Genomic DNA, 27,553 nt, shown 5'->3' with positions numbered 1-27,553 from the left:
TCGTTGAATGAGTGTCCAACTGAAGGTGAACCGATTCTTCATAGTCAACAAAATATTTTCAGATGAAGCCATTTTCCGAAGTGGCGCCGTAAACCGTCATAATATGCTCTGTTATGTCATGTATTATGTCAGAATCCCTCTTGGATAATAGAAGTCCGCCACCAGAACCACTGGTCAGTAAATGTTTGGTGCGGTACTTATCACAATAAAGTAATTGGGCAGTTGTTTTTTTTTTTAATGAATATTTAAACGGTCAAAGCTATCTTCGTTTGTTAACAGAAGAACCGCCCCAGTTACTCGAAGATATAAATTTATAAGAACGCGAGCTCATATGGTTTCAATAGGATGGTGTTCGACCGCACTATCGTCACGAGGTACGTGCCTTCTTGGACTAGAGGTACCCCCAAAGATTGGTTGGTCGTGAAGTCTTCCAATGAATGGCTACCAAGGTCGTGGTCACCAAGGCTTGAATGGCCACCAAGGTCGCGCAACCTTACCCTACTTGATTTTTTCCGTGAGGTTACATTAAAGAAAACGTATATGTTCCACCGCCAATTACACGAAAAGAGGGGCAAAATAGGATCACAAATGTTTGCGGATTAATAACCCATGCAATGTTGTCTCGAGTATGAGAAAATATTATTACAAGGTTAAATATACAGTGTGTCCACGTTAAGGAATTACCACCTTTGTAACATCTTTATTTTTTGGCCGATTTTGATGTTTTTTTTTGTTAATTAGATATTCAAAATGCGCAGTTGTCTAGTGGGTACGATGACACTTTACCTATGCTCATGGGCAATAGTGTGCATTTTTAAGGGATCAAATTTTAAAAAGTATTATTAGAGCTTTTTTAGGATAAAGATGAAGGCAGATTTTCAGTTAAAATGACCTAAAACCTACCTGTATTGATTTTCATTTCTCTGCTATACAGGATGTTCGAGAAAGTCAATAAAACATGTTTTTTATGTAAACAAGTTTTAAAATTAGCAAAAAATTGATTTTAACAATAAAACTGGTTTAAGAGATTTTCTTTGTTCCAGAATGCAAGTTGTTGGAAAACAATGTAATTTTCTTTATTCTTTATTACGCTTTCAATTATGACAAAATATTTTAAATATTAAACAGATAATTTGAATTCATTATTTTACTTCCCTTTTCTTTACAATCTGCAATACGTAATAATGCTGCTCCCACAGGTTAAGTGTGCTGTGAAAACAAAAAATATTTTGCTGGCTGTCAGCCGTCAGGTACTAATTGTTGGTTTGCGATACGTGACATCATCAATTTGACAGACGCAAAAAGTTGGAAAAATGTCATATTCACTGCAAAGAAAAATTGAAATAATAAGATTGGTTGGTAATAGGAGGGATACTTTTCGTGAAGCAGCAAAAGAATGCAATTAACAACACCCAGAGCGCAATATTATCCATGTAGCGGTTGCAACTATTAACAGATATTTTGATCGTCGTCGGACAATTGTAAAACTACCGAGCCAGCACCGTAACCGCGAGCCTCGAGCAAACCAAGTAATTTTAAATTACTTTTACGTTAATCCGCATTTATGTCTGAGGGATACTAGCTGGAATTTAAACATTTCTAAAACTCATATACGGAAATATTTTTTTAAAAAGTGGTGTAAAAAACCTTTTAAACCAAAATTTCTTTACACACTTGAAGCTGGGGACCAAAATCTAAGAATTCAATTTTGTATATGGCTGCATAGTATGTATCAAAAAGATCTGACCTTTTTAAAAAACATCTTATACACCGATGAAGCCACTTTACGACAAGCGGTGCAGTGTCCGCACAAAGTAGTAGAATGTGGAGCTATCATCACCCGAATTGGATAATCGAACGTAAATGGCAATACTCCTCAAGAGTAAACGTTTTCTGTAGTATTATAAATCAAAAGATTATTGTTCCATATTTTTCCAACGAAAGCTTGAACGTTGCTCGTTTTCTGCGAGTTCTACAAAACGAGTTTAGTGACGCACTTAATGAGTTTCCTCTTGATTATCGTTACAGTTTACATTTCCAACTTGATGGAGCGCTCATTCATAATGCGGTTAATGTGAGAAATTGGTTAAATGATGATTATCCCAAACGCTAATAGTCCGCTTATTCGTTGGCCGCCGCGATCTGCGGATATTGTGCCCGTGGGCTTTTTCCTTTGGAAAACAATAAAAAATAAAGTTTATACCACAATATCCCGGATTCGAGAAGAGCTTTGTGCGCGGACTGGAGAAGTTTGTCGTAGCATAACTAACATTAACTAACTGACGTATTGAGAAATAATCGATGACGTATTGAAAAATGTATAAGAGAATTTGGGGGGTTAATTGAAAATACTAATATTTAACCCAAAAAACCGTTTTGTCCCAGTTAATAATTTGTTATTTTATATTAAATTGAAATGAACATTAATTTATTGTAAAAATGTTGTTTTTTGTATTTAAACAGTTTAAAGCTTCTTAATACTAGTAATACATTTTTTCTTGAACAACCGCTAATCAGTTTTATTGTTAAAATAAATTTTTTGCGAATTTTAACATTTGATTGCGTAAAAAACATGTTTTATTGATTTTCTCGAACGCCCTGAATAGCAGAAAAATGAAAATCCGTACAGTTGGGTTTTAGATCATTTTAGTGAGAAAAAATAGCTTTCATCTTTATTCTAAAAAAAAGCCTGAATAGTAGTTTTTAATTTTAATTCCATAAGAATACGCGCAGTTGGCCAACAGTATGGATGAAGAGTCATCGTACCCACTAGAAAAGTGCGCATTTTGAATATCTAATTAACAAAAACAAACGTTAAAATCGGCCAAAAAATAAAGATTTATAAAGGTGGTAAATCCTTAACACACACACACTGTATGTATCCAACAGGATGGTCATTTGTCTGAACGTTGGCTCAAAAGAACTAATTGAAATAATATTAATATATTATATTATAATTATAATATAATTCCTGTTTTTCTCGACTCATAGAACTATAGATTTACGATTTAATAATAGTTTTAAAAAAATTTAATTAAAAAGATGTTTAATTTTAGACTACAATGTTTCATGGCTATTTGATTGAAATATTATTGTTTCCATAAGAAATGTGGATAATTAATTGAAACTAAAATATCTCGAAAACTATTAACGATGACTATAGGACACATTTAATAAAATTTGATGGTTTTCAAAGTAATGTTAGGTAGGCTTAAAATATATTGGGTGTTCTATTTAAAAAAAGTAACTTTTTAGAATTTTAAATGTTTTATGCTGGCACCTAAATAGTAGATATCTTGTATTTTATTTTTAATGATTAGTTGGCGAAACATTGATCTAGACTTTCTCTCATGATTCCAAATATTATATGAATGTTATCCCATAAAAATTATAGATGCTATGTTTTAATAAATACATACTTATACATATACGAAATTGTCTCCTTATAGAAATACAACCTCTCAAAGTCTCATTTTTTTAAAATTTTGTAGATATGTCGAAAACAGTTATATGGATTGCACCGAAATATAGCTTAAATTTTTCTGCTTTTCGAGGCATATTCGACGGAGGTTATTATTCTAAAATCATTAGAGGTAGTGGTCAATTGCTGGAAAGTTGAATGCTCAATACATTAGAACTTTTTTATTCGCTCATAAAAACGGTTGGTTTTTGTTATCCAATTCCCGGTCTGTTACGCAACTTTTTTTTATCTCTTATTGAATTTTGATTTGAAGCCTCAATTATACGAAAAAAAAAATGTAATTTTTTATTTCGCTGCCTGGAAAACAAGCTACAATGAATGCGATGCCATAGTTGTGTAATTGACAAGAACGCCATCACCAACTCAGCTTATTGTTAACAATGTCGGTGAACGCATAGCCTTTAGAAGGAAATAAAAGCATACATTTCAATAAACAATTAATTTAATAAGTGCTCAACATGACAACCTCGCTTTCGAATACGAAGATTCACGCATCGAAAAAAATTAAATCTCATTCTCCCCAACATCATTGAATCTTTGCGCATCGCATCAGCTGCTTACAAAATTCGATTCCTGAGGTGGAGTTCATTTTGAATAGGAACAGCATATACACGGGATTTTAGCATACCCCAAATGGAAAAATCGCAGAGAGTTAAATCTGGCGATCTACATGGCCACTGAAGAAGAACATCATTGTCTCTGTCTATCCAACGTTCTGGAAGTTGCTCGTAGAAATTTAATAAATTTCGTTGCAATCCATATGGCCGTTTTTAAACCTATATGCAAAACTTTCAAAAAAAGTGAGACTTTGAGAGGCTGTATCTCCAGAAGGAAACAATTTTATATATATCACCATGAATTGATATATTTTTGACCAAGGAATATGTAGTTAAGCGTCGACTCCCTCATTCTGGAACACGTTCTATATTACCAGTCTTTGTAAGTAGGTGTTTGATCAGTCTTTGTCTTTGTCCCTACGACCATGCACCCGTCCAGCTTTTCTCGTTCCACATAGTTGAATACGAGATGTTTTTTGTTCTTGAAGCCGTTTATGTTGGAATATATTAGCTTTATCACGAGCTCTGTATATTCGATATTGTTTGTTGAACTCCTTTCTTTGGTTCCATTAGTGAATTCTTGTTCGATTGTTGTGTGTCAAACATTAGAATGTACATAATGTTACCAAAGAACACTACTCGCTTCTCGCTTATCGATTTCAAAGTCCTCCACAAATCTCTTTCGTAGTTTCTTAATGAGTTCCTCCCTATTAATGTTCCCTGCCTTGTTTACGTCCTTATATTTGTTTATGATGTAATTGTGCACTATTATATGCTTGTGAATTATGTTCTGCGTAATATTGGCTGGTAATTCCTTCAACTTTTGGTTATTACATTTTATTTTTACATTCAGAATACCTTCAACGGGAACTGTAGGTCATCTTAGACATTTCACCCTCCAGGCTGTATGTTCTTTAAGCTTACATGCCGTGCAAGTGATGCGGGCAGTGAGAGGAGGTTTATAGGTGTTGATGGTGTGAGGTCCCAGGCATTTGCTGTACTTTATGGTACTTTTGCATTCTTTCGTTTTGTTGTCATATAAGTTGCATTTGCTATATGGAGCTGGTTCGGGTGCTGGAAGTTTGCTCTTCACCATACGATGATACCTACCGAAACAGTATACTGAACGACTTGACATAATTTTTTCATATATTGGTAGCTCTCCTATAACGAGTGTCAATATCATGGTGGGTACCGCTCTTTCCCGTGACGTAATTCTTTTACAGAATCTCACTTGGAGTTCCTGTTTTTTTAATTGTTCGGGAAATGGTTCATCTGTAATTTCTAGCTCCATCCCTCTTGCTATATAGGAATACGATGATGACTTGTAGTCGTTCGCTTTGTATTTTGACCATTTGCACTACTTGGGGGTGTGATGTTAATTTTCTTGCGCGATATAATTATATTTCCTTGAATTAGTTACTGAAGTTTGTTAATGGTGCTCCCCTCGTTGTTGCTTTTTAGGAAGAACCCGTTATCGGTTTTAATGATGACGTCTTTATGTTTTTTGTTGTGGTGTTCGCACACGATTGCCATTTGCACTCTTGATATTTCAGTGGTTGTATTTCGTATAAATGTGAGCTGGAAATGTGGTGTTGTTGATTTTGCGGTCCTGTTGGCTTTTTTTGAACGATGCTGGACATATTTAACTGCGTATCGTTTATTGGACCGTTCAATGGGTTGATTGCTGTTCTTCTCTCTGGTTTCATTGATGGTGTTGGAGTATCGCATGGCGATGCCTTAGGCCTTCCTCTTTTTTTAGACCTCTTTGACGCCTTGGGATGAGTCGGACTCTGAGTCCCAGAACTATTCCGATCCTGGTCCGTCCAACTCCGTATAATTGGGAATTTGAAGATAGTCTGAGTATTTTATTTGGTATGCCAACTCAAAAAAAAAACAGAAAGAACGATGTTTTGCGCTCGTATTTATTCTAACGCACACGATCTACTGCTTCGAAGTTTCTCCGCTATCTCTTTTTGTTCTATTTAATGCCGATTTTGAATTTTCGGAAAACAATAATTTGCCAGGATGGCAACAGGGGGGACGATTTAGAGCCGCACTATATAGTATATCAGATTACGCCCCCCGAGATTTTACTAATACCGAAACGTGTCACAAACCGGGAGTAGTAGATTTATAGGGTGTATATTAACCGAATTTATTGCTCAAGGTAAACTACTAAAACTTGAGGCGCTTTATTATAATAGGGATCTCGGATTCAATGATTTATAGTGACGATATTAGAACCGTAGGTATAAAAGAAACAAAGGGAATTACAGAAACTGTTTAGTTAGGAATGCACAATACAAATTGAACTTATCTCCAACTGACGAAATGATCCTAGTTTTGAATATTTCAAAAGGCAAAAGCACAGAATTTACATTTTAGCTTCCCCATGCGCCGGTTTCAACGTATGAAAGTCTTGAAACTGGAGATTTGGGAGCTTAACTTATAAAGGTGTTTCAGTCCACTGCAAAAGTTCTCACTTAATAATTTCAGCACATTTTGAGACAAATTTTAGAGGCAGTACGAATGGCCACACATATGCAAATGACCATCGGCCATTTATTTAGCGCTTTGCAGTTGAATTGACATCATTTGTCATGATAATAAAACCACGAAGCTGCGCCTTTTTCTCTTGATAAATCGTCCGTGTTTTGTACTTTCATCACTACAGGGCATTTAATTAATTCCCCAATCAGTTTTGTCGTCGCGTTAAAATCACGGGAAATATTAGAATTTCTGTGATCTAAAATAGGATGTTTTTCGTGAATCTGAGTGCACCGATTTGAGTTTTCTTAAGCCGATATGTTTCTCCTATCAAATCCGACCGATCAGAGCCCACGCTTTAAGAGCATTTGCGTGAGAGTAGGTCCGTTCACTCAAAGGAATAATTGTGGCATGCACTCAATTTTGTTTGAATGTTAATAAATTCGTAGTTAATTAATGGGAGTTTTAGTGCAAGTATTAAATTTAACGAAGGATGATGTTTTCAGCGATCAATTAAATTTCAGCAACCCAATTATTTCGGGCGGTAATTGGCGTAACCGGATGATTTTATTGAGGGAACATGGCTATTGGTTTTGATTAATATAGTGCAAATTTATTTTTCCCGAATCGTTAGTTAATTTCCATTTTATTCTCTTTCTGGTGTTTCCTCCTGTTCCTTTCAGAGTTAAGCCGAAATTTAAGCAACTAATATGCTAAAGCGAATTCACGATAGTTGGCAAAGTTTATAACAAAAATGTTGTTCCTTTATTTACCATTAGTTGACAAAGAGCTTCCGGAACAAATCTAGTTAATGTAAAGGTGGGTTAATGACTATCAGCCAAGTTTATATCGTTGTGGTTTACTTTTTGTATTTTTTGTTGTTCTCTCTGCAAATTTGATTTACAACATACTTTATAATAAGAACCATTACGACCGCTTTAACACTACAACCGTAAAAGGCCCCTAAAAGCATTAAAAGTAGAGTTTCATTTCCTTTATTACCACTACACAACGACGTGATGAGATTGCTCCGTAAAGCTGCCTTTGGGAGCATAAAACTTTGGGTCATAATAATTTCTTTGATATTATTTCTTTACGGTTTTCTACTATTTTTTCGCTTAACGTCTTATTTGCACTGAAGAAACCTCATATTGTCAACATAAGTTCCTTCACCATCTGATCAAGAAAAAAGTTCAATGTTATATTTATTTCTGATACGGTTATTAGTTTACTAACATACGTAATTTATGCACCCTTCGGGATGAGATATTATGTTTAATTAACTATTAAAACCCCGAGGCTTAAGGGTTAAATTTACTCCGAAATTAATTTCGATGGAAAAACAACGTTTTCGTAGCGAAAACTTTGACGCTCGTGCATTAAATTCTGCACTAGTTTACGACCCTCGTAAAAGAATAATTATTACGGATCCTAAATCTTTGCAAAGTTTTAATGGAGAATAATTTTTTTCTAGCAAAATTAGTACATAAATGCTTGGGAAAACTAGCAGAGTGCCTACAGCATTTGGCTGAAGCAATTTTCATTACAAGGTCAAGCAATTTATCACGGAAATTACGCCACAGTATTGCGAAATGAAGGTCCTTGTATCACTTGAAGTTCTGCATCAACTTTGGTGAAGTTTAGCAGCTTAGTATATAACTTTCAAGATTAGGCGCATAGTTGGGCTGAAGACTATAACTCCCGTGTTTTTCCTTTAAAGTGCGCCTTTATTTTTATTATTACTTTTTTGCTAAGAAAATGTTCGTTCGGGCGAACTTGTTTTCCGATAGAGAATTTTCTATCGTCGATTTTATTACTGTGTAAAATTACCGGCGAAATTGGAATTTGCTCACGGGTGATTCGATAAATAATGGTAGGGGAGGCTCAATCGAAAATTCGCTTTCGATGTGAAACGACGGAGGTAAAGGAAATATTTGTTTTAGTCAGCTTAATGCATTTCGAAACAGGAAAAGTCCTAAGAATCCCTCCAATATCAGGTTGCGGAAAATTTCCTACAAAAGTGTTGCAATGTTAGTTTAGACTAAACATTTCTTCAAAGAAAATTTTAAAAAAGTCCTTGGAAGCTCACATAATGTCGTAAATCTCACAAATTACCTAAGAATTTTTTTGGATTGATTCTGAGTTAAGACTGCATAAAAATTCCTGAAAGTTTTCCCAGGAAAAGTATTAGAAATGATAAACAATGCCAGGGAAAATCAATGAACATCTTCTAAAAAACTTCAGTCGCATAAATTACCGGGGAAAAGAAAAGCAAAAAAATTCAAGTAACGACATGTATATCTGCACAAAATAAATTTCGTTTTCAGGGCTCAACAAGAACATGTAACGCGTCCTTAAACAACTCAAGAACAATGGAAATCAACGGTCCTAGGAAAATATATCGGAGTTGTTCTACAAGGTAAGTATCCACACTTACTTTTCACACTTACCACTAATTCAAATAAACACTTTTAAGGTCTTCCAACAAACCAGTGGTCAATTTACCGAAGTCCTCCTATTCCTCCCCTACACCACCACCCCATCGCAGTCCCCTATGGGAGGGAGGGGGAAACTTTGACTCTTACGAGTCGACCAGCATGGGATCCCCCAAATTAAGTTTGAGTAGTCCTACCGAGACCGAGAGATGTCTCGCGGAATATAATTACAATGGTAATTCTCAATGTCAAGCGGCCATTTTGTCTCGATTTTTGACAAAAAATGGCCGAATCTATGTTAGAAAAAGTTAAAGTTCAATATGGCCGCTGGGTGCAATTTTACGTAGTTGTCGTTATCTTTTGTTTTTCTCAGAATTTGATTAGAAAAATCTCTTTCTCGTGTTATTTTTTCCTTGAACTCTGACCTAAAGCAATTCCCCACAAGACGTATTCCTGGAGATTGATTTATTCCTTGAAGGAAGCGGGACAAAGTTTCATTTCGCATTCGGAAGTTAATATAATAGACTGCGATTCTCTCCGTATGGCTTTCCCGGAACTTTTTGATCGGACGGCGTTTTCTATGGAATTCCAGGGGGAATGGGAAGTCCATAAAAGTACACTTGAGTTTCAGTAACGAGCATCTTATGTGACGTCTAAAATAAAATCATTGTATTAAATTTATGTTGCAGTTAAAACTCTGTCAAAGGCATATTTTTGCATACATTAGAACAAAATTAAACAGCGCTGGAAGCGCTTCTTGAGCCTCGTTGGAAAGATGAAATTTTTTAGAGATTTAATTTAAAACTTGGTAAAGAAAGCCGATGAAGAAATTTGCATTTCGATGCTGAAAATTGCCCGTTTATGTATTCATAATTGGGGTTAAAAATGATTTTAAGTTTTACTTTATTTTAAGGTTGGGTGTCAAGAGATTTGCGAAACAAACTTAGCTAACGAGGTTGCCATCAAAACAAGTGTGTGTTTTCAATGTACAGGGTTGGTCCATATATTTAGACACCGCTTACTGCTTTTATTATAAAAAAAAGAAAAACTTTAACTACTAAAGTTGTAGGGTCTAAACCACTAGAAAATGTTACATAGCACAACAGATGAATATTGCAAAGTTAAAAAACGACACAAAGTCGGTAAATTTATAACGGAACACCCTGTATATTTTATAAAATATTGTTGGTAATATATTGTTTTTCCAAATCGCAGTTGCTATAAATAAACAAATGGACCGAATGTCATTGGTAATTATTATTTATTCGACTGTCATATTTTCTCCATTACATCTCCTAAAATGGGTTATACAGAAGAAGAAAAGTTAGAGTTAGTTTGCACTTGAGTAACATTGTTGTTTTTGTAATACTAACGAATTATTTCTAATTTTTCTTCTTCTGTATGACCCATTTTACGGATGGAATGAAAAAATGTGACAGCCGAATCAATAATTTTGTTGTTTATTATTTTATTCGTTTGTTTATTCATGGCAACTGCGATTTGGAAAAACAATATAATCCAGATTTTTAAATGCAAATACCGCGAAAATGGCTAAACCAACTGCCAACATGTTATATATTTTTGAAATCATTAAATAAAGGTCTATTCAATTTTTATAAAATATACAGGACGTTCCATTATAAATTTACCGTCTTTGTGTCCTTTTTAACTTTGCAATGTTCATCTATTGTGTTATGTAACATTTTCTGGCGATTTAGGATAAACCCTACAAATGGTATTTAAAGTGTTTCTTTTTTTAATAATAAAAGCAGTAAGCGCTGTCTAAATATACGGACCAACTCTGTATATGTATACATATGTATAATACGGACATAAGAAAAGGATTTTTCGATAAAAATCCCATTCACCATATTGTCCAGAATAATCATTAATATCAAAGCAATAACGGATAGCTTGCAATAAGACGGCACCACCTATGTTGCCAGAACGGCTAGATTTGTTCCGGATATTTCTTTACTCTTTATATGTTGAATTAAATTACATCTAAAGATTTGTTCTTTCTGAAACGTTTGCTTACCCATTTTAGTCGTTATTCCTCTTCAAATGAAAAATATTTCAGCAAAAGCGGATCATAAACGAAATCTGAGGTTTTCTATTTTCTTACAAAACCCTCTTGTTCCACAAAACTGTCTAGACTGGCGTGGATAAAAGTCGCTCAACAGATGTAAAATTCTTTTTGTTTATTATTATTAAGTGGGTCGACTGCGATGGGAAGAATCTGGTAATAATTTTAATGATGTCGGCGAAATAGAAGAAGTTTCTTTGCATTACCGGAAACTTAATTAAAGGGAGTTACGCAGGCGAATGCAAATCAACAGCCCTGGGAAAAAGTTTCCGTAAAAAATGGGAAAAAGTGCAAGTTGCATTTAATAAATTGATGTTTTCATATGGAAGTAAATGAGAAAAAACTTGCTTGAACATACAGCAAGAAAGTTTTTCGCCAAGTTCTATTAAAATCTAAAACAACTGGCAGTTGAATTATTATTCCCTTTAGTTTTAATATCGCAATAAGGGAACCGTTCGTCTCTTTCATCTGTGAATCACCTCATCCCACACAAAAATTACAGCATAAAGGAAATATAAACTTATCTCTCTTGTCAGGGAATATTTGAATTTCAATGGACGAGCCTGAAACTGTCAGAGAGAGAGAGAGTAAAATAACAATTTGACGGACAGTATTGATAAGAGATAGAAATTAAAATATATATTTTTTCCTATATTCAAAAATAGCAATTTTTATTTATTTTCAACTACCATAATATTTTTCACATTGTTTACATTGTTCGTTTAGTTTGTCTACGTCACCCACACAACAAAAAGTTAAAACTCGGCCAAGTTGGGTATGGAAATGCATCAATCCTTTATTGTATTTTGTTTATTTTCTAATCGTAAACGGATTTCCAAATTTGATTCCTGAAAAACGGTGTATTCGATGTTTATTAAACATCTCCAGAGCATATAAACATCATAAAGGAAAGTTTCAGCGTCAAGTAATTAAACCGAAGACTGCACGAACTTACCTCAAAAGTATAAAGTTCCATCTTGCTGCGAAGTTCTCGAATAAAACCGTTATTTACGTAGTTCCTAATTAAACTCACTTTTCCTCAACTTTATGATTACTAAACCCGATAAAATATTGTTTTGCAATACGCATTTTCTCTTGGTTTAAGGCTGAATTTCCTCCTTCCAGCAATTATTTATTTTCGGAATACATAAACGTAATGCCATTTTGCGGCAAAGTTTAAACTCCGGAATCTCATAAACCATCGGTGGGATCGCGGTGGGGGGAAAGGGGATGAGCGGTAACGCTGCTTCGTCCTTCTTTAAACCTCGCTCTAAATATTCAATGAGATATTTACGGACGCGATATGATGCTTTTAGGGCGCTACATGCCCTAAGAATATTAAATTCCCCGACGACCAAACACGCACTGATTTCATTTGGGTGCTAGCAAGTATATGTTTAGAAAAACGTACTAATATGAGACAACACATAATTCACATTTAAAAGGTTTAAGAAATATAGAGAATTATGCATATTTTTTTGGAAAAAGTGCGTTCACCATATTGGCAAGAATTTGATGGGCATTGACGTGAAATACTGAGAGGTGTAAATGCACTCAATAGACAAGTTATGACATTAGCCAAACGTCACTGGAGACTTGTTTGTATTGTTGGGTGGCCGTTTTAACGGTCGAATTTGTCTGAATTGGGTTCATTTACATCACTCTTATATTTTAATTTAGAGAGAATGTAGAGACTAAATAATAGGGGTTTAAATCAATAAAGTCGTTGATCGCAAAGGGAAATTTCACCGAAGTCGAGGGTTAATGCCACCCAAATGCTCTTTCCTTTTTCTCCATTACTCATAAGAACTTTCAACTTTTATTTTCAAAGCATATTTATGGGTCGTAAACGCAAAAAGCGCAGTATCAAAGGCTGTCTGTGTGTGGTAATATTAGATTTTCGGCTACACGACTTTCCAATCTTCGGCGATTTTCTTGGAAAATGGCTTTCTGCCTTATGATGATGCAGGAACCCCGGGATTATTGCGCTCCCAACTACCCAAATATTATTAAATATTCATCAAATATTTCCCCTAATTGATTATTTGTAATTAAAATCCCATACGTCAAATGTGTCGAGGAATAAAGTTCCGTCGGTCACATTTCATTTCACTGGCATTTGCATGAAAATGGAACAGACAGTGTATCCCAATAAAATCCCATAATATTCGCTATACAAATGCAAATAAGCTCCTCTTCAAAAGACGAATCATTCTAAATCTCCAAATCAATATTGCGAAAAGCCTTCGCGGCAAACTTAGACATTGTGTGGCGGCATAAGTGGTTGCCTAACTTAAGACGTTATAAGTTTATCAAGTAGTTGTTTGTGTATATTGGAAAATTCAATAATCACGCACGTGTTCGTTATAAAATAAAGTCCTGTGCTGTAATTGAATTCGCCTGAAAAATGCTCAATTATTTTCTGTTTGCCAACAGGGAATATACGATATAATTGATATTGAATGCCCGATTCGATCGATACTTATTAAGGAAATTAAATTTTATTACACTTACAAATCAGTAGTTGACCATCTGTCTGCAAAATAATGTCGTGAAATATCACTTAAGTGATGTTCAGGCTCTTCAATAACGAGAAAATCAAATCTTTGTTGTGTGAGTTAAAATTAACTTAAACTGCATATATGTAGTATATGCGATCTTTAGAATTTCTTTTTCAGCCCCAAAATCACCGCGCTCCCCTTCACTTCAAAATCACGTTATTTCGTCTCCGAAATCTCCCACGATCTTCCAGTTCGGGCCTCAAAGTCCTCAAAGTGACGAAGACTGCAGGGACCATTTTGCCATGCATGCTTCCCCCATAGAACGCACAGGGATGCCGAGAAATCATCATAGAGTGAGTTATTTTTTTGGGGGCATAACGGCTTGAGGGAGGCATTATGGGACATATAAAACTGCTCAAACAGATTTTCAAATATTTTCCGCTTTGCCTCGGTAACGTGCTGAATCTGACGAAAAATCTCTAATGTCCGAGAATAGAGCACACACACTTGGGCTTGAGAGTGGCGTTATGAAACATGAAACCATTCTGGAAAAGTTTTTTTCAGGTCAGTCGTAATGTAAACGAAAACAAACCGTATCACTCATTGGACTCGGATTCCCAGACCATCTCAACTTCAATATGCTCTACTAAAACTACTAGTTTAAGTTCCAGACACTCATCTTTAAAGGAGAAAAGGTATGTGCACCAGCATTAAAACGATGATACCACTCTTAAAACGTCATTTCACAAGTTATAAATTTTTAGTTATTTTGGAAGTTCAAAAAGTCTAAAGGTTGTCGCTCTTTATTTTTGAATGGGTAAACGAAATTTTCACCGGACAGAAAAACATTTTCCAATGCAAATAAGGCCCTAATTACCTTTTTTTTGGCCGAATCGCGCGTATGCTCTTCAAGTTAACATCAACCCCAAGGGAATTGAAGACGAAATTCAATTTCGCTCTTTTCCATTTATTGAAACGAAACCGTTTATCGTTTAAAATTAGGCCCGTTTTATTCATTTGGAGCGGCACCTATGATCTTATCGACAAAAATGCATTTCCTTAGGGGTCGAAGACGTCAACTTCCCTCCCCCAACGACTCGAGCAATTCTACTCCCACGGAAAAACCGAAAATCCACCGCTGCCGCAAGTCCACCTCTGACTTAACCGACATGACAGAAGATACGACCAATACCACGACCACTGCTCTTAGCAGATCCGGGTCTAGGAAAAGTAGGCCCCTTAATCTTTGTTGAATCCATGCCTAAAATTTCGGTTTTATGCAGGTTCCAAAGGAGGTTTGGCCTATTTAGCGAGCAGGAGAAGTTCCAGAGGGTCCAGGGAGTCTGTGTCTTCGGTGCTCAGTAACGCCTCTAATGAGGGTTTGGGGCCATTAAATTTTCAACATCCCCGGAATAGGCAGAGAAGGACTTCGAATTTTCTAGAGCTTCCAGGTTAGTCAGAAATCGTTTAAAGTGTGTTTATTTTTTGTGTGAAATCAACAGTTAATCTCTTAGTTGAAGAGACAATTGTGCCAAAAGTACATGCGTTTTTGAGGACCTATACGAAACTCAAAATCGCACCTAAAGAAAGTAAGATTTTTAGCATTTTTAGACAGGAACCTGAAATTGAATGGCTCGAAAAGCTCCAAATCAAAACTAAAAATATTAAAAATTGTTTTTAAAACGATTTTTAAAGGAGAATCTAAGAAACGCTGAAGAAACTCAAGAATCTCGTCTCTAATTAAAGAGAGAATTGGGCAAAAACAGTAAACTGACTGGAAAATACTAATCTTTAACCTCCAAATTTGCCCTAATATATTTATAATAATAGATAGTAATTTCTCCATTTTCTGATGAGCAGAACCCCTCAATTTACTTTTAATTCGCTGCCATGTATTGCTGGCTATAGAGCTATTCAAATTATTACGAATTTTTATAAAAAAATGCAAAATTCTCAATTAGTGTGTCTAAAACGACGTCCTTTTTGAATTTATCTAATCTTAGGACATTTCCGTCTTTTAAATAAAACACGAGCTCTAAGTTACCTTGTTTACGTGCGCTCACGTATAATACTTACCTGCAACTTCCGACAGGGCCTCGCCCTCCCCTCAGGGGCTAAACTTAATAATTTATCTCTTGCAAAGAACAATGTGGGCGAACTTTGACGTTCTCTCTTTCTGGGCCGTCGAGATTTTTTTCCCCTCCGGCGATGATTAATAGCGCCTGAGAAAAGAGTAATGGACCTCTTTCTCGAAAAACTTGTGAGAAATGAAATTCAATTTAGAATTTATAGAATTTTCTAGTTTGACGATTTAATTGAAATTCTGGTTGAGATACGGATCAATGAGCCGTGAGATGTATCTGGCTAAGGTTTTAAATATATAGAGGAATGTAATTTCTTATGCAATAGGAGAAGCGGAAAAATGCAAGAGTTTTCAATTTTTGCAATCAAACTGTTATGAGTTATTCCGATGATGAATATAGTGTAATGAATATAGATTCTTGTAGGTAGTAGGTAATTGGTTTTCTTTTGATACGGAAGAGATGATGTATAGCTGCAATATGTGCAAGAGTGCCTTCTTTTCATAAATTCCAACAAATATCGCCTTTTTTGCACGCTCTTATGCAACACAAAAATCTGCTCAATTACGCTTTTAATATAAAAACGTACGTTTTTAATTGATTAGTTCGCCCTGCATTACCTCTCCGCTGAAAAGAGGAAACATGGATAATTAATTTTTTTCTGTTGCCAAACTTTTTCGAACAACTCCCATATTAACGACCTTCGACGACAAGAAATATCAATTATTCGTCCAAATTAGTGGACGGGGACACTTGACAAGATCGATGAGGTTTGATGTGTTTCTAATACTTCTTGGAGACATCTCAGTAAGCGACAGTTTTTAATTAAAAAAAAATTACCCAATAAATTGTTTTGTGCATGAAAACCAGGTATTGCTTAAAATTTTTGAAAAATCAACAACGTAGTTTGTTCATACCAGTTGGTAACCTTGCGATGTAAACCTACGTAGGTATCATAAATTCCCTAGGTTGTCGTCAAAAAATGGAATATTATCATTTTTTAGATGTTTTTTAGAGCCCCATTGAGGCTCATAAAAGTTGATTGTCAGTTCTAAAAGACGTTGGTTTTATACATAATTCGCTAAATTCCACATTTCATTAATTTCGATAGCCCGCAGTTCGCACTACAACATGGCGGCGAAAAATCACGCGATCGATGAAAAGGAAAAAAAAGGCCTTTTTTAAACGTTTCATTACACACTGATGGACAAAATTATCATATCACCTATAAATTTCAAAGGAATTTTAATAAAACTCATACCTAACAAAAATTAATTTTATTTATTGAGAAAATAAGTAATGGAATTAAATCATTTCGCCTCTCTTACGTTAACTTGAGTAACATTAAGTTAGTTCAGTTTTTTTTAGTTTTTCAGATTTTTTGTTAAAAATTTACGAATAATAAAAATCGAGAATAAACCGAATTTCTTATTTTTAACGGTTTCAATATCGTGTATTCCCGCTTCTAGCTCGAACAACTTCCTTCAAACGTCGTGGAATTCCATTAAAAAGTTTTGTGATGAATTCTTGGGGCATGTTGTGCCATTCTTGAAAAACCGCGGTTTCTAGTTGAGCTAAATTGTCAGGAGCAATACCTCGTCGTCGAATACGTCGTTTGAGATAATCCCAAACACGTTCAAGTCAGGACCGCACGCCGGCCACATTAAACGTTGAATGCCAACTTCGTTCAAATATTCGCGCACTATCAGAGCTCAGTGCTATCTGGCATTATCGTCTATAAACAAAAACTTGTCACTAGGGTGAAGTGCCAAAGGTACGACATATTCTTCTAAAATGTCTTCGTAGTACTTTTAAGAGGATAATGGTTTTCCTCGGGCTACTACAAGGTCCGTCGGGCCTCCAAAGAAATGCCTCCCCAAAATATTATTGCGCCATCATGGAAAGTCACTTGGGGAACCATACATGCTTAGCTGTATCTTTCACCTGGTCTTCTTCAGATAAAAGTGCGTCCGTCGGAAGATTTTAGGCCCACTCTGACTTCATCAGTAAACAAAACTCTCTTCCAGTCATTCAAATCCCAATCGAAGTGTTCTCGAGCAAACTCAAGCCTAGTTTGCTTGTGGGCTGTGGTTAAGAGAGGGCCTTTTGCGGGGTGTTTTGCACTCAACCCGGATTTATTCAATATTACTGTTTTAGAAGAAATCGTAATGTTTCAGGCATGTTGAGATCGATTTTTTATCTCATTTTCGGTGAGAAACCGATTTCTTAAAGCTTGGAAGCGTATATAACGATCGTCCACTTGGTTTGTGGATCTTGGCCAGCCTTGCCCTGGTCATCTAGTATGGCAACCTGTTCCCTTAAATCGCTGAAGACATCGACCAATGGTGGTATGATGAACACCTAACCTTAGGGCAACCTCACATCGAGTTTACCCTTCTTCCATCAAGGTGACAATTTTGACTGCGTTATATTCCCTTAAATTTTTTGTTAGAGCCATTTCAATACGTATACACAAAATCAAATCCAAAACAATACTACACTTGTTGACAGTAATGACGCAAAATTGCAAATGGCGCAAAACAAGTGTCTCAACAAATGTCAAAATGGATTAAAAACAATTGAAAGTGTACAGTGTTACTTGATTCTTTACGAAAATGCAACATTTACAAGCGTACTTGGGAAAAAAATTATACCGGGCGATTCAAGAAGGTGGCTTGCCCTTGTAACTTTGTTATTTTTAAACTTAGAAAGTTGAAATTTGGAGGGAAGCTATATAAGAATAGAGCCGATTGATTGACATTAATAACGCTTATCTAGTACTTCCGGTTTAACCGGAAATGATCTCAATTTTCGATTTCTAAATATAATATCTTATGATTTTTTTCTTTTTTGGAATCTAAAGGTCATTTTTAGTCTAAAATATATCATTTAAAAAAACATTTATTTTTTGGGTTTTTTTCATGTCAAGCTACGCTACTGAGGTATACGTATTAGGCACAATTTTAGGTTAGAATTATGGGGAAAAATTTATTGGGTACTTTTTCTTTTATAAGCAATTTAATTACCGAAAAACAGTTTTTCCCATTTATCTTCCGTTTTTCAAATAGCAATATGGTAGCTGTCTTTCAGTATTTAAATTGCTTATAAAAAAGTAATCAATAAAATGACAAATTAGTATTTTTCCCCATAATTGTGACCTAAAAGTGTGTCTTATACGTATACCTCAGTGCCGTAGCTCGACATAAAAAAACCGCAAAAAAAAAATATTTTTTTAAATGACATATTGTTAGATTAAAAATGATCTCTAGATTCCAAAAAAGAAAAAATGCATAAGGTATGATATTTAAAAATCGAAAGTTGAGGTTATTTCCGGTTAAACCGGAAGTGCTAAATAATCGTCATTAATACCAATCAATTGGCTCTATTCTCATATAGCTTCCCTTCAAATTTCAACTTTCTAAATTTGAAAACAAAAAAGTTACAAGGGCGAGCCACCTTCTCGAATCACCCAGTATATACAAAAATTTATAAGTGGTGCGATAATTTTGTTCGTCAGTGTAGTTAGCCGCAGCAGGTTTTCCTTTAAAAATGGTAAACGCACTATAGAATTGTTTACGCTATTGCATTTGATTAAGGATTTTCCCGGTATCATGAATGGTTTTTGCACTGTCTCCATTTAGTTTCGCATTAAAATGATTTGTTTTAAATGTCGACTAAAGGAGAATCAGTTTAGATATTAATTTTCAGCGAAGAAACCTTTTTGTGAGATTGCAACAGCAATTAAAAAACGCCTGGACGTGCCACAACCCACCGCTCTCTCTTTATTTAAATAAACGGTGTGTAGCGTTTAATTAGGTGGCACGGCCCACAAGAAAGGAAAAAGGCCGTGCCTGTTAAAAGTTCTCGGAATAATTAATTTATTAATTACGTCAATTTCCGTTGAATTTGTGATATAAATGAAGCGAGCAATAATTTCAATGAGACCGAACATTAGAGGAACATCATAAGCTTGTTTGAAAATTGCAGCTGTTAGGCGTGTGTAAATTCAATTGTAACACTTCCGGTTTATGTTACTCAAATTGTATTGTTTTCTGCAGTTCCAGACCATATCAGACCGAGAGTCTGCTCGCTTCCAGAGAAAACGATTAATCCCAGGTTGAGCGACGACCTCTATAGATTGAGGCATTTCAGCATCACTAATAAGGGCGTTGTTAATTGCGGCGATTCGATCATTAACAGGAGGTCGCGCTCGAATACCAGCGTCAATTCCATTACCAGCAGGTAATAAGTTTCCTATTTCAGCTCAAATAATCATGATAATTTTACGGTGGGTCAATTAGCAGGTTTGAGACATACATATTATTGAAGCTTTTTTAATTTCTGGATACATTTAGATCGAATGTTTCGGGAGAACGTTCCCCTTTCGACGGTTCCTGTTGCGGTTCCGGATACCACAGTGTAGGTTCCGACTCTTTCGACTCGATGAATGACGTGGACGAAGTACCCAAATACCGCGTGGTGACTCTGGGCGATGCAGGCGTGGGGAAGACTGCGCTGGTCTCGCAGTTCATGACGTCCGAGTACATGAACACTTATGACGCAAGCTTAGGTAAGCCAAAAGGTAAAAATAACTATTTTTCTCTTTGGGTGTGGTACCGAGTAGTAGTGCCCTGTAGAGAACATTGCATTCGAAAACTCCCTGCCTAGATCGCTGTGAAACTTGTGGCTTTACACAAAATAAGTAGAAGCAAGGGGCTTTGTTGATTTTTCATAGACACGATTGCCTTGTGGAAAACGTACTTTTAATTTTAGATGACGAGTTCGGGGAGAGGACCGTTTCAATCCTACTTGACGCACAGGAATCCGAAATGGTCTTCATCGATCACCCGGCTTCGGAAATGTCCGTAAGTGTTAAATCTCAGTTTAGAAATGTTTTTTTCAAATGTACGTCCTTTAGGTTGAAAACTGTCTAAGCACGTACGAGCCGCACGCCTGCATCGTGGTCTATTCGGTGACGTCGAGGTCTTCGTTCCGGACCGCAGAGGAGATCCTCAATTACTTGTGGAAGGAGGGCTATACCAAAGACAAGAACGTGATCGTTGTGGGAAATAAAGCCGATTTAGCACGGGCAAGGGCCATTACAGCTAACGGTAAATAGCTTTGTTTTCGGAATCTTAGGTTGTAAAAATGCGCAAAAAAACACTTCTGCCCGAAAATTGCAGGAGTAAGTTAGAGAAAGTTGCCTTCGTTTATTCTATTCTCTTTGCGTCTATTTTAGATAGAGAATTATGGATTTTGTGTATTTGCAGAAATTCATTTCCGCAACAGATTTAGTCACTCTTCAATAATATCTTGTATGAAAAGTTATCCACGTACGTGGCGTAATTTGTTAAATCAAGGTGAAATACCGGATCACTGAAGATGGGTGTGAGTTGATGTTCATGCCATTCATATAGAGTAATGCATTTTTTTCTGTTCTCAATTTCTTTCTTGTTCTGAATATGTTAATCTAGAGCTGTTGCTTGTTTCTCACGTCACAACCCAAGATTGGCGCAGATTTTCGAACCAGTACAATCGAACCCGCAGGAAAAGAGATTGTCAGGATTGGTTGCTACTCAACCTCTCCAAGACACTGATGTAACTTAATGGTATCTGCTTTCGCGGCTGGTTCTGCGTTTTGTGTATCACCGAAGGACCATTATCGTTTTTGTCAGGCCGAGAGGAACTGAATTGATGCACCTTTGATTTGTTTAATTAAAATATATTTCCTTGATAACTAGAATATGTAGTGTTTGCAAGACTGGAACGCAGTGTGAATTTGTGTGAATAATTCTTGTGTGTCCGTTCTTGATGACAGATTGATGAAGACAGCTTGTTCAGATCCTGATGGAAATTTCTCCTGGTTCCTTCACTCCCATTGGTTCGGTTTCATCCCTATGGAGGGTGTAACCGTCTCAGCCGACAAAGGAGGATGAAAGGACAACACACCAATTGACGGTAAACCCAATCTCTTCCTTGCCGCATTGTAGATGCAATGGAGTGAGCCTAATTAGTTTATTATCTCCACACAATATGGAAACTGACCTTTGTCGGTCTTCCATTTTGCTTTCCAATTTCCAGCATCTTGCAAACACAAGATGAGTTTTAAACTAAAGCCCAATTCCGGCCAACAATAAAGATAAAAGATCCCTTGGGGAATTCCAGGTTGTAAACCATTCTGAGATGGTCGCCCCTGTTTATGATCGGCCTTCAGGCCTAACTTTTTGCTGAATTTAGGAATTCCCAAAAAGTCTGAATTATTTTCAGACAGAGATAATGGATCGTTTCATAACGCTTCTGGAGAACTAGCAACAGATAATATAGCAATTATAAAAATACGATGACAACCGCATCTGCAGTGGAGCTCTGAATGTGTGGAGCTATTTTGACAAGCCCTTGAAGGGAATGAATTTCGCCGTTTAAAGTGTAGCAGTATAAAATCAAGTTTCCATATTATCACTCACGTGCCCTACAAGCCTCGTGGACAACAATAAGGAAATTTATTTATTTCATGCGCTTCATATCGCTATGCACAGCAATCCCGGTCATTTTGGTGACAAGTTTTGACACATATTTACTATGCAGTACGCATAAGGCTAATTGGGTTAAATTCGAGAAAAGGACAGACAGAGAGATTTCTCTCTCTTACATCACATGATGCGAAATGCGGAGGGGGCGGTTTGATCGGCAAGGTCAGTTCTACTTAGTACTTAAGTACGTGCCTCAGCTGATAAATATGGCACACTAGCACGCCACACGGAAATGAAAGGTACTATCGAGTTGCGCTTGATGTTAAGTGACAGCCAAAGTCCTCCTTTATAAAGTTGTGAAATCGCTTTGAAATTCAGTCACGGATTAGTTTTTTATAGCCGTTAATATGATGTCCAGGACGGCCGACATGTCAATGTGGTTAAAGCAACGTGAAGTCATCGAATTCTTAACTTGAAAATGTTATTCCTACAGATATTTTTTGTCGTTTAAAAGCGGTTTACGGTGATGACTCTGTTGATAGAAGTATTGTACATAGGTGGGTGTTGAAATTGCGCGAATGTGATGCTGACAAGGCGACAATTGTGGGTACACCTCGGATTAGACGGCCTGTCTCTGCAACAGACGACGAACATCGAAAGCAGATGGAAAATTTGATTCAAGGTGACCGGCGAATTACGCAACAATAATTAGCCGTCTCTTTAGGAATATCTAAAGAACCAGTAGGCTATATTATCTCTCAATTGAGTTACCATAAAATCTGTGCTCGGTGGGTACCGAGCGAACTGACAGAGGAACCCAAGTGGCATCGCCTTGAACGTTGTCAGTAACTTTTGAAACGTTATCATGACGAAAAAAATACTTTCCTTTTCAATATTGTCCCTGGAAATGAGGCTTGGGTACATCATTACCACCCCGAAGAAAAGATGCAAAGCTTGGAATATACAGGGTGTTTCACTTAAAATTAGACAAGCGATTATTTCAAAAACTAATTTTCAAATCAAAAAATGTTACAAATAAACATTGTTGTCAAGGGGGAGACCTAACGCACATAATAAAATGTTTATTCAAGGTCATTTGGAGGGCATTTTAAAGTCAACTGCATTTTTTTAAAATGAAACATCCAATTTTTTTAGATTTTTAAAGAGCTTAAAAAATTAAGAAACTTTTTGGTAAGAAAGTTTTTTTCTAAAATGTTTTTTTACGGTAATGTTACCAAAAATTAAAGGAAACCGTTTAAAATAAAATATGTTTTAAATTGTAAAAAATAATGAATAATTTACTAAAAATAACACATAACAAAATCTTCTTACAAATCAAACGAATCATCAATGCATCAAATGTTCAAAATGTTAACCTTCCACATCCAGACATTTTTGAACTCTTACTGTAAATGGAAACAAAGTATTTCCATTCATTACTTGGAACGCAAAATAAATAAACACAATTTATTTTTTTAACCCGTATTTACCCCCCGTTTTAACCCTTAAAAAAGGATTTAAGAAAAAACTTTCTTAACAGAAGTTTCTTATTTTTTTAAGTTTATTAAAAATGTATAAAAAAATGGGTGTTTCATTTTAAAAAAATGTAGTTGACCTTAAAATGCCCTTCAAATGCTCTTGAATAAAAATTTTATTATGCGCGTTAGGTCTCCCCTTGGCAACAAACAATGTTTACTCGAAATATTTTTTGATTCGAAAATTAGTTGTTGAAATAATTACTTGTCTCGCCTTAAATGAAACGCTCTGTAGACATTACAGTTCACTAAGACCAAAAAAATTCAAAACCCAAGCATCGGCGAAGAAACTTTTTTTGACGGCGTTTTGGGATGTCAAGCACGTTTACCTGACTGAATATCTCAAACATGGGAAAACTGTCAACTCTGAACGATATACTGAAATGTTAAGACACCTTAGAAGACGAGTGTGTCGCGTCCGAAAGACCACAATGCCCATAATCCTACAACATGACAATGCGCCACCTCACCGGGAAGGCTTTTGACAAACTAAAGTTTAATTATGTTGCGCATCCACCATATTCTCCGGATTTGGCCCCGTGTGACTTCCACTTCTTTCCTCATCTCAAGAGGTATCTTAAGGGTAACCATTACACCACCGACGATGAGGTGAAGGAAGCTGTGATCACTTGAATCCGCGAAAGACGACCAAAATTCTACAGTGACAGAATGCAAAATTTGTCACGCGTTGGGAGAAATGTATAAATATAAATGGAGATTATATTGAAACATAAATATTGCATTTTGTAACTAAAGAATTGTGTTTTTTTTTTTCAATTTTTTATTTCATTTTAATATTTCGTTTTGTTTCCGTGTTACACATGTGTGCAAAATTTATCGGCCGATCGCCGTGTCAAGCCATAGGGCAGGCTGTAGAGATTCACTGAATAGCTTGCATAGAAACTTGTAAAACTCACATAAATTGTATTTTTTCTTACTACAAAAAATTCCTCCGTACTTCACATCATACGATGTGAGAGAAAGAAATCTCTTTGCCCGTCTTTTTCTCTAAATTAGCTCAGTCAACCTTACGTATACTGTACATTTGAGTCGACTATTTCTAATATTTGATTTTCTCATGCAGAAGGAAAAGGTCTGGCAGTGGCCAAGGACTGTAAATTCATAGAGACGTCCAGCGGCATCCAGCACAACGTCGACGAGCTGCTTGTGGGCATTCTGAAACAGATCCGCTTGCGAGAGAATCTGGAGAAGAAAAAGTCGATGACCAAAGAGAAAAGTAAAATGAAGGGGTCCAAAACCAGTCTCAGACTGCACTTTGCCAAGGAGATTCTGCAGAAAATATGTCTGAACGACATCAGTAAGTCGAAGAGCTGTGAGAATTTACACGTTTTGTAAACAGTTGTTCTATGTTCCAAACTTTAGAGCTTAAATTGTATATTGTCTATTGATTTGTAGGAAAAGGCCTAATTGTAAGTAAACAAACGGATATACGTAAGTCTTCTAGTAATAATTGGTTTAGGTGTTAAGTAAAGTTTTCTGGCCAATAATCGTCAGGAAAAGTCATTAGTGTACCATTATTGACCAAAACATGATTTATGTTATTAATGAATTTTTACATTGGCGCCCTCTATGACAGTATCCATTAAGCTTCGTTTGATATCTTTCATCGAGTGGCGCCACAGGTTGCTTTTTCGCCAATTTTTCCAAACCTTTTTAATTATTCTAATGTAGTTAAATATTAATGTCTTAGTTAAGATAACAGAATAGGGAATGTTGTATCAATTCTTCATTATTGTCCAGTATTCTAATTAGCGTTACTAAAGTCGCGGATTGATTGAATAAACATTGCCGCGCACAAACGGTTGTAAAGCTTTAAACATTAAAAACTATTCTCTGTATTAATAAGATAGATAGGGGGATATATTGAATAATTGTTAATTATTGGCAATCTTGCGAACTAAATGTGTACATCAAAATATATTTTCTCAGAGAACTTTGTAAAGACAATCATTTAGACGCTAGTTTTCTATCCATGTTTCCCTTGTTCAGTGTTCTAATGATTGTATACCGATGTGTAGAGACCAAGCAATAAATTAGAAACACGGCCGTTGTTTTATTTGGGGTACAAGACTGCATCCACGGTGACGTCGTTAGGGGTGACGGGGATCGAGTCCTGGACTTGCTCTTTGAAGGCCACAGCGACGGCTGCAGGGGGGAATTCTTGCAGTTGTTTTAATTTATTTAAATAGGAATCGTAATAACCCCCTCCGTGTCCTAGGCGATTCCCTTGAGGAGTGAAAGCCACTCCTGGACAGACCAACAAATCTAGACCTCCTAAAAAATATTGTTTAAGGAAATCAAAGATTTTTAGAGTTAATCATTATAAACCAGTTTCAACAGCATCCTCCCTTTTTTCTTTCAATAAAGGTTGTTTAATGTTCCATTTAGTCAAGGGCAAAGTTTCCCAATCTTCTATCGATGCCAATCGCACCATCTGCATTCCGGCCTTGCTGTACCTATAGAGAAAATTGCATTTTTGCTCCTGAAAAAGAATTATAATAAACATTCTACCTGGGGATAAAACACTTTTTTCCATCCTCGAAAATCTTCCGGACAATCAGTTCAGTATCAATCTCATCAGCTGTACTCAAATAGATCGAAATCCGGTTGCTGGATTTAAAAGCAGATAAGTTTATTAGCTATAAAAAATGTATAATATAGAAGCATTGTTTGTGGTTGTATATAGTGAGAAGCATTGACTAGGATTCTATAATTTAAAGATGAATTGCAAGTGTTATTAACAATAGATCATTAATATGAGCATTAAAAGTTGAATTTTATCATTTTTATTGCATCATTATCCAAGCAGATAGCGCAATTATACTAAAGGCCATAGTCAGGGGAATTAAATAGGTTTTTATTCTTTTCGTGACTTAATAAAAAAGGTAAAAAAAGAAGGGAATCATGGTCAGAAAGGGGATTTCCTTAAATCGACATAAACATCTACTTACTGACCTTCTCGAACACAATTTTGGATTGTCGTTGTTTCTCTTCAACAGTGAGTTTGGCAATTCGGAGAGCGATTTCTTGTCGTAAAGCTGTTTTCGAAGCCTCAATAGCCGCCATTGTTGATTGCTAAGTTCAGCGAAGTAAATGTTAAAAATTCGTGACTTAGATTGCATTTAGCCGAGTTTCGTTTAGGTGATCCCTGCTCTCTTGCAGTGGCGTATCAAGTGTTTCCTAAATTACCAATTATTCTTGGGATATAAAAACCATATCATCTTGAGTAAACAAATGTGCTACTGTATAATTAAAATAAGACTAATATGTGATAAACTGATAATTCTTATGTTAATTCGTAATTTGTTATCTAAAGAAAAATAATACTTGACTAATTCAATACTCTTAAGTATCTACATATCGTGTCTGACTATTAGGTTACTTTGTATTATATTACTTGCATTGGTTTTTAGTATTCTCACTATAGGAAAACACTCAGTTTACACATATTTCCAATTATGCAAGTCAAATTTTTGAAAACCGTGACTTTTGATCAAAGTACCCTTGAAATCGAGGCTTCAAATGATTTTAAAATCTTTTTCCACATAAATTGAAGTGTCGTGTTTTGTTTCTGGACAAAAATGGTGAATGTGGAGGACAATATTTGTAAAAAATGCAGATATTTATGCCTAAGTGTGTCAATGAGGTTCGTTAATTGGAACGTTTCGCAGATCAGCTTATACAGGGTGTCTATTTAATAGTTCCTCGGACTCTCATGAGTTTATTTGCGATTTCATAAAAAACCAATTATGGGGATGTATAGGAGACTAGTGAAGAAGCATTTTAAAATTTGTGACAACCCTACAGGGTATCTCAAGAAAGCGGGGCGTCACAAAGTGTAATTTTTTAAATGGGACACCTGAATTTTTTTCATATGATGAAATCCTCTCTTGAGC

General features: G+C 35.9%; 2 protein-coding genes across 4 annotated transcripts in view; one reads left to right on the top strand and one right to left on the bottom strand.

Annotated features, from left to right (window-relative positions):
• Window positions 1–25,701, top strand: part of LOC136408045 (uncharacterized) — an 87,925-nt gene extending 62,224 nt beyond the window's left edge. For 2 of the 3 annotated variants that reach the window (XM_066388797.1, XM_066388796.1), the window contains exons 2-12: window positions 8,856–8,947; window positions 9,005–9,198; window positions 13,728–13,903; window positions 14,115–14,245; window positions 14,614–14,780; window positions 14,834–15,001; window positions 19,690–19,873; window positions 19,987–20,213; window positions 20,405–20,496; window positions 20,550–20,742; window positions 24,721–25,701. In XM_066388797.1, the coding sequence (XP_066244894.1) occupies window positions 8,901–8,947; window positions 9,005–9,198; window positions 13,728–13,903; window positions 14,115–14,245; window positions 14,614–14,780; window positions 14,834–15,001; window positions 19,690–19,873; window positions 19,987–20,213; window positions 20,405–20,496; window positions 20,550–20,742; window positions 24,721–24,992 (1,851 nt within the window). In that variant the 5' untranslated portion in view covers window positions 8,856–8,900 and the 3' untranslated portion in view covers window positions 24,993–25,701. The remainder of the gene's footprint in view (window positions 1–8,855; window positions 8,948–9,004; window positions 9,199–13,727; window positions 13,904–14,114; window positions 14,246–14,613; window positions 14,781–14,833; window positions 15,002–19,689; window positions 19,874–19,986; window positions 20,214–20,404; window positions 20,497–20,549; window positions 20,743–24,720) is intronic. The other variant, XM_066388798.1, reaches the window with a different exon arrangement.
• On the bottom strand, window positions 25,556–26,790 carry Mthfs (methenyltetrahydrofolate synthetase). Its single transcript, XM_066388846.1, has 4 exons — window positions 26,613–26,790; window positions 26,169–26,296; window positions 25,986–26,113; window positions 25,556–25,931 (listed from the first exon to the last, which is right to left on the bottom strand). The coding sequence occupies exons 1-4, from the start codon at window positions 26,721–26,723 to the stop codon at window positions 25,711–25,713; spliced, it is 588 nt and encodes a 195-aa protein (XP_066244943.1). The 5' UTR covers window positions 26,724–26,790; the 3' UTR covers window positions 25,556–25,710.
• Window positions 26,791–27,553: the final 763 nt, after the last annotated feature.

Source organism: Euwallacea similis, chromosome 4, assembly GCF_039881205.1.
Source record: "Euwallacea similis isolate ESF13 chromosome 4, ESF131.1, whole genome shotgun sequence".
NCBI lineage: Eukaryota > Metazoa > Arthropoda > Insecta > Coleoptera > Curculionidae > Euwallacea > Euwallacea similis.
This window is presented reverse-complemented; position numbering and strand designations above follow the sequence as displayed.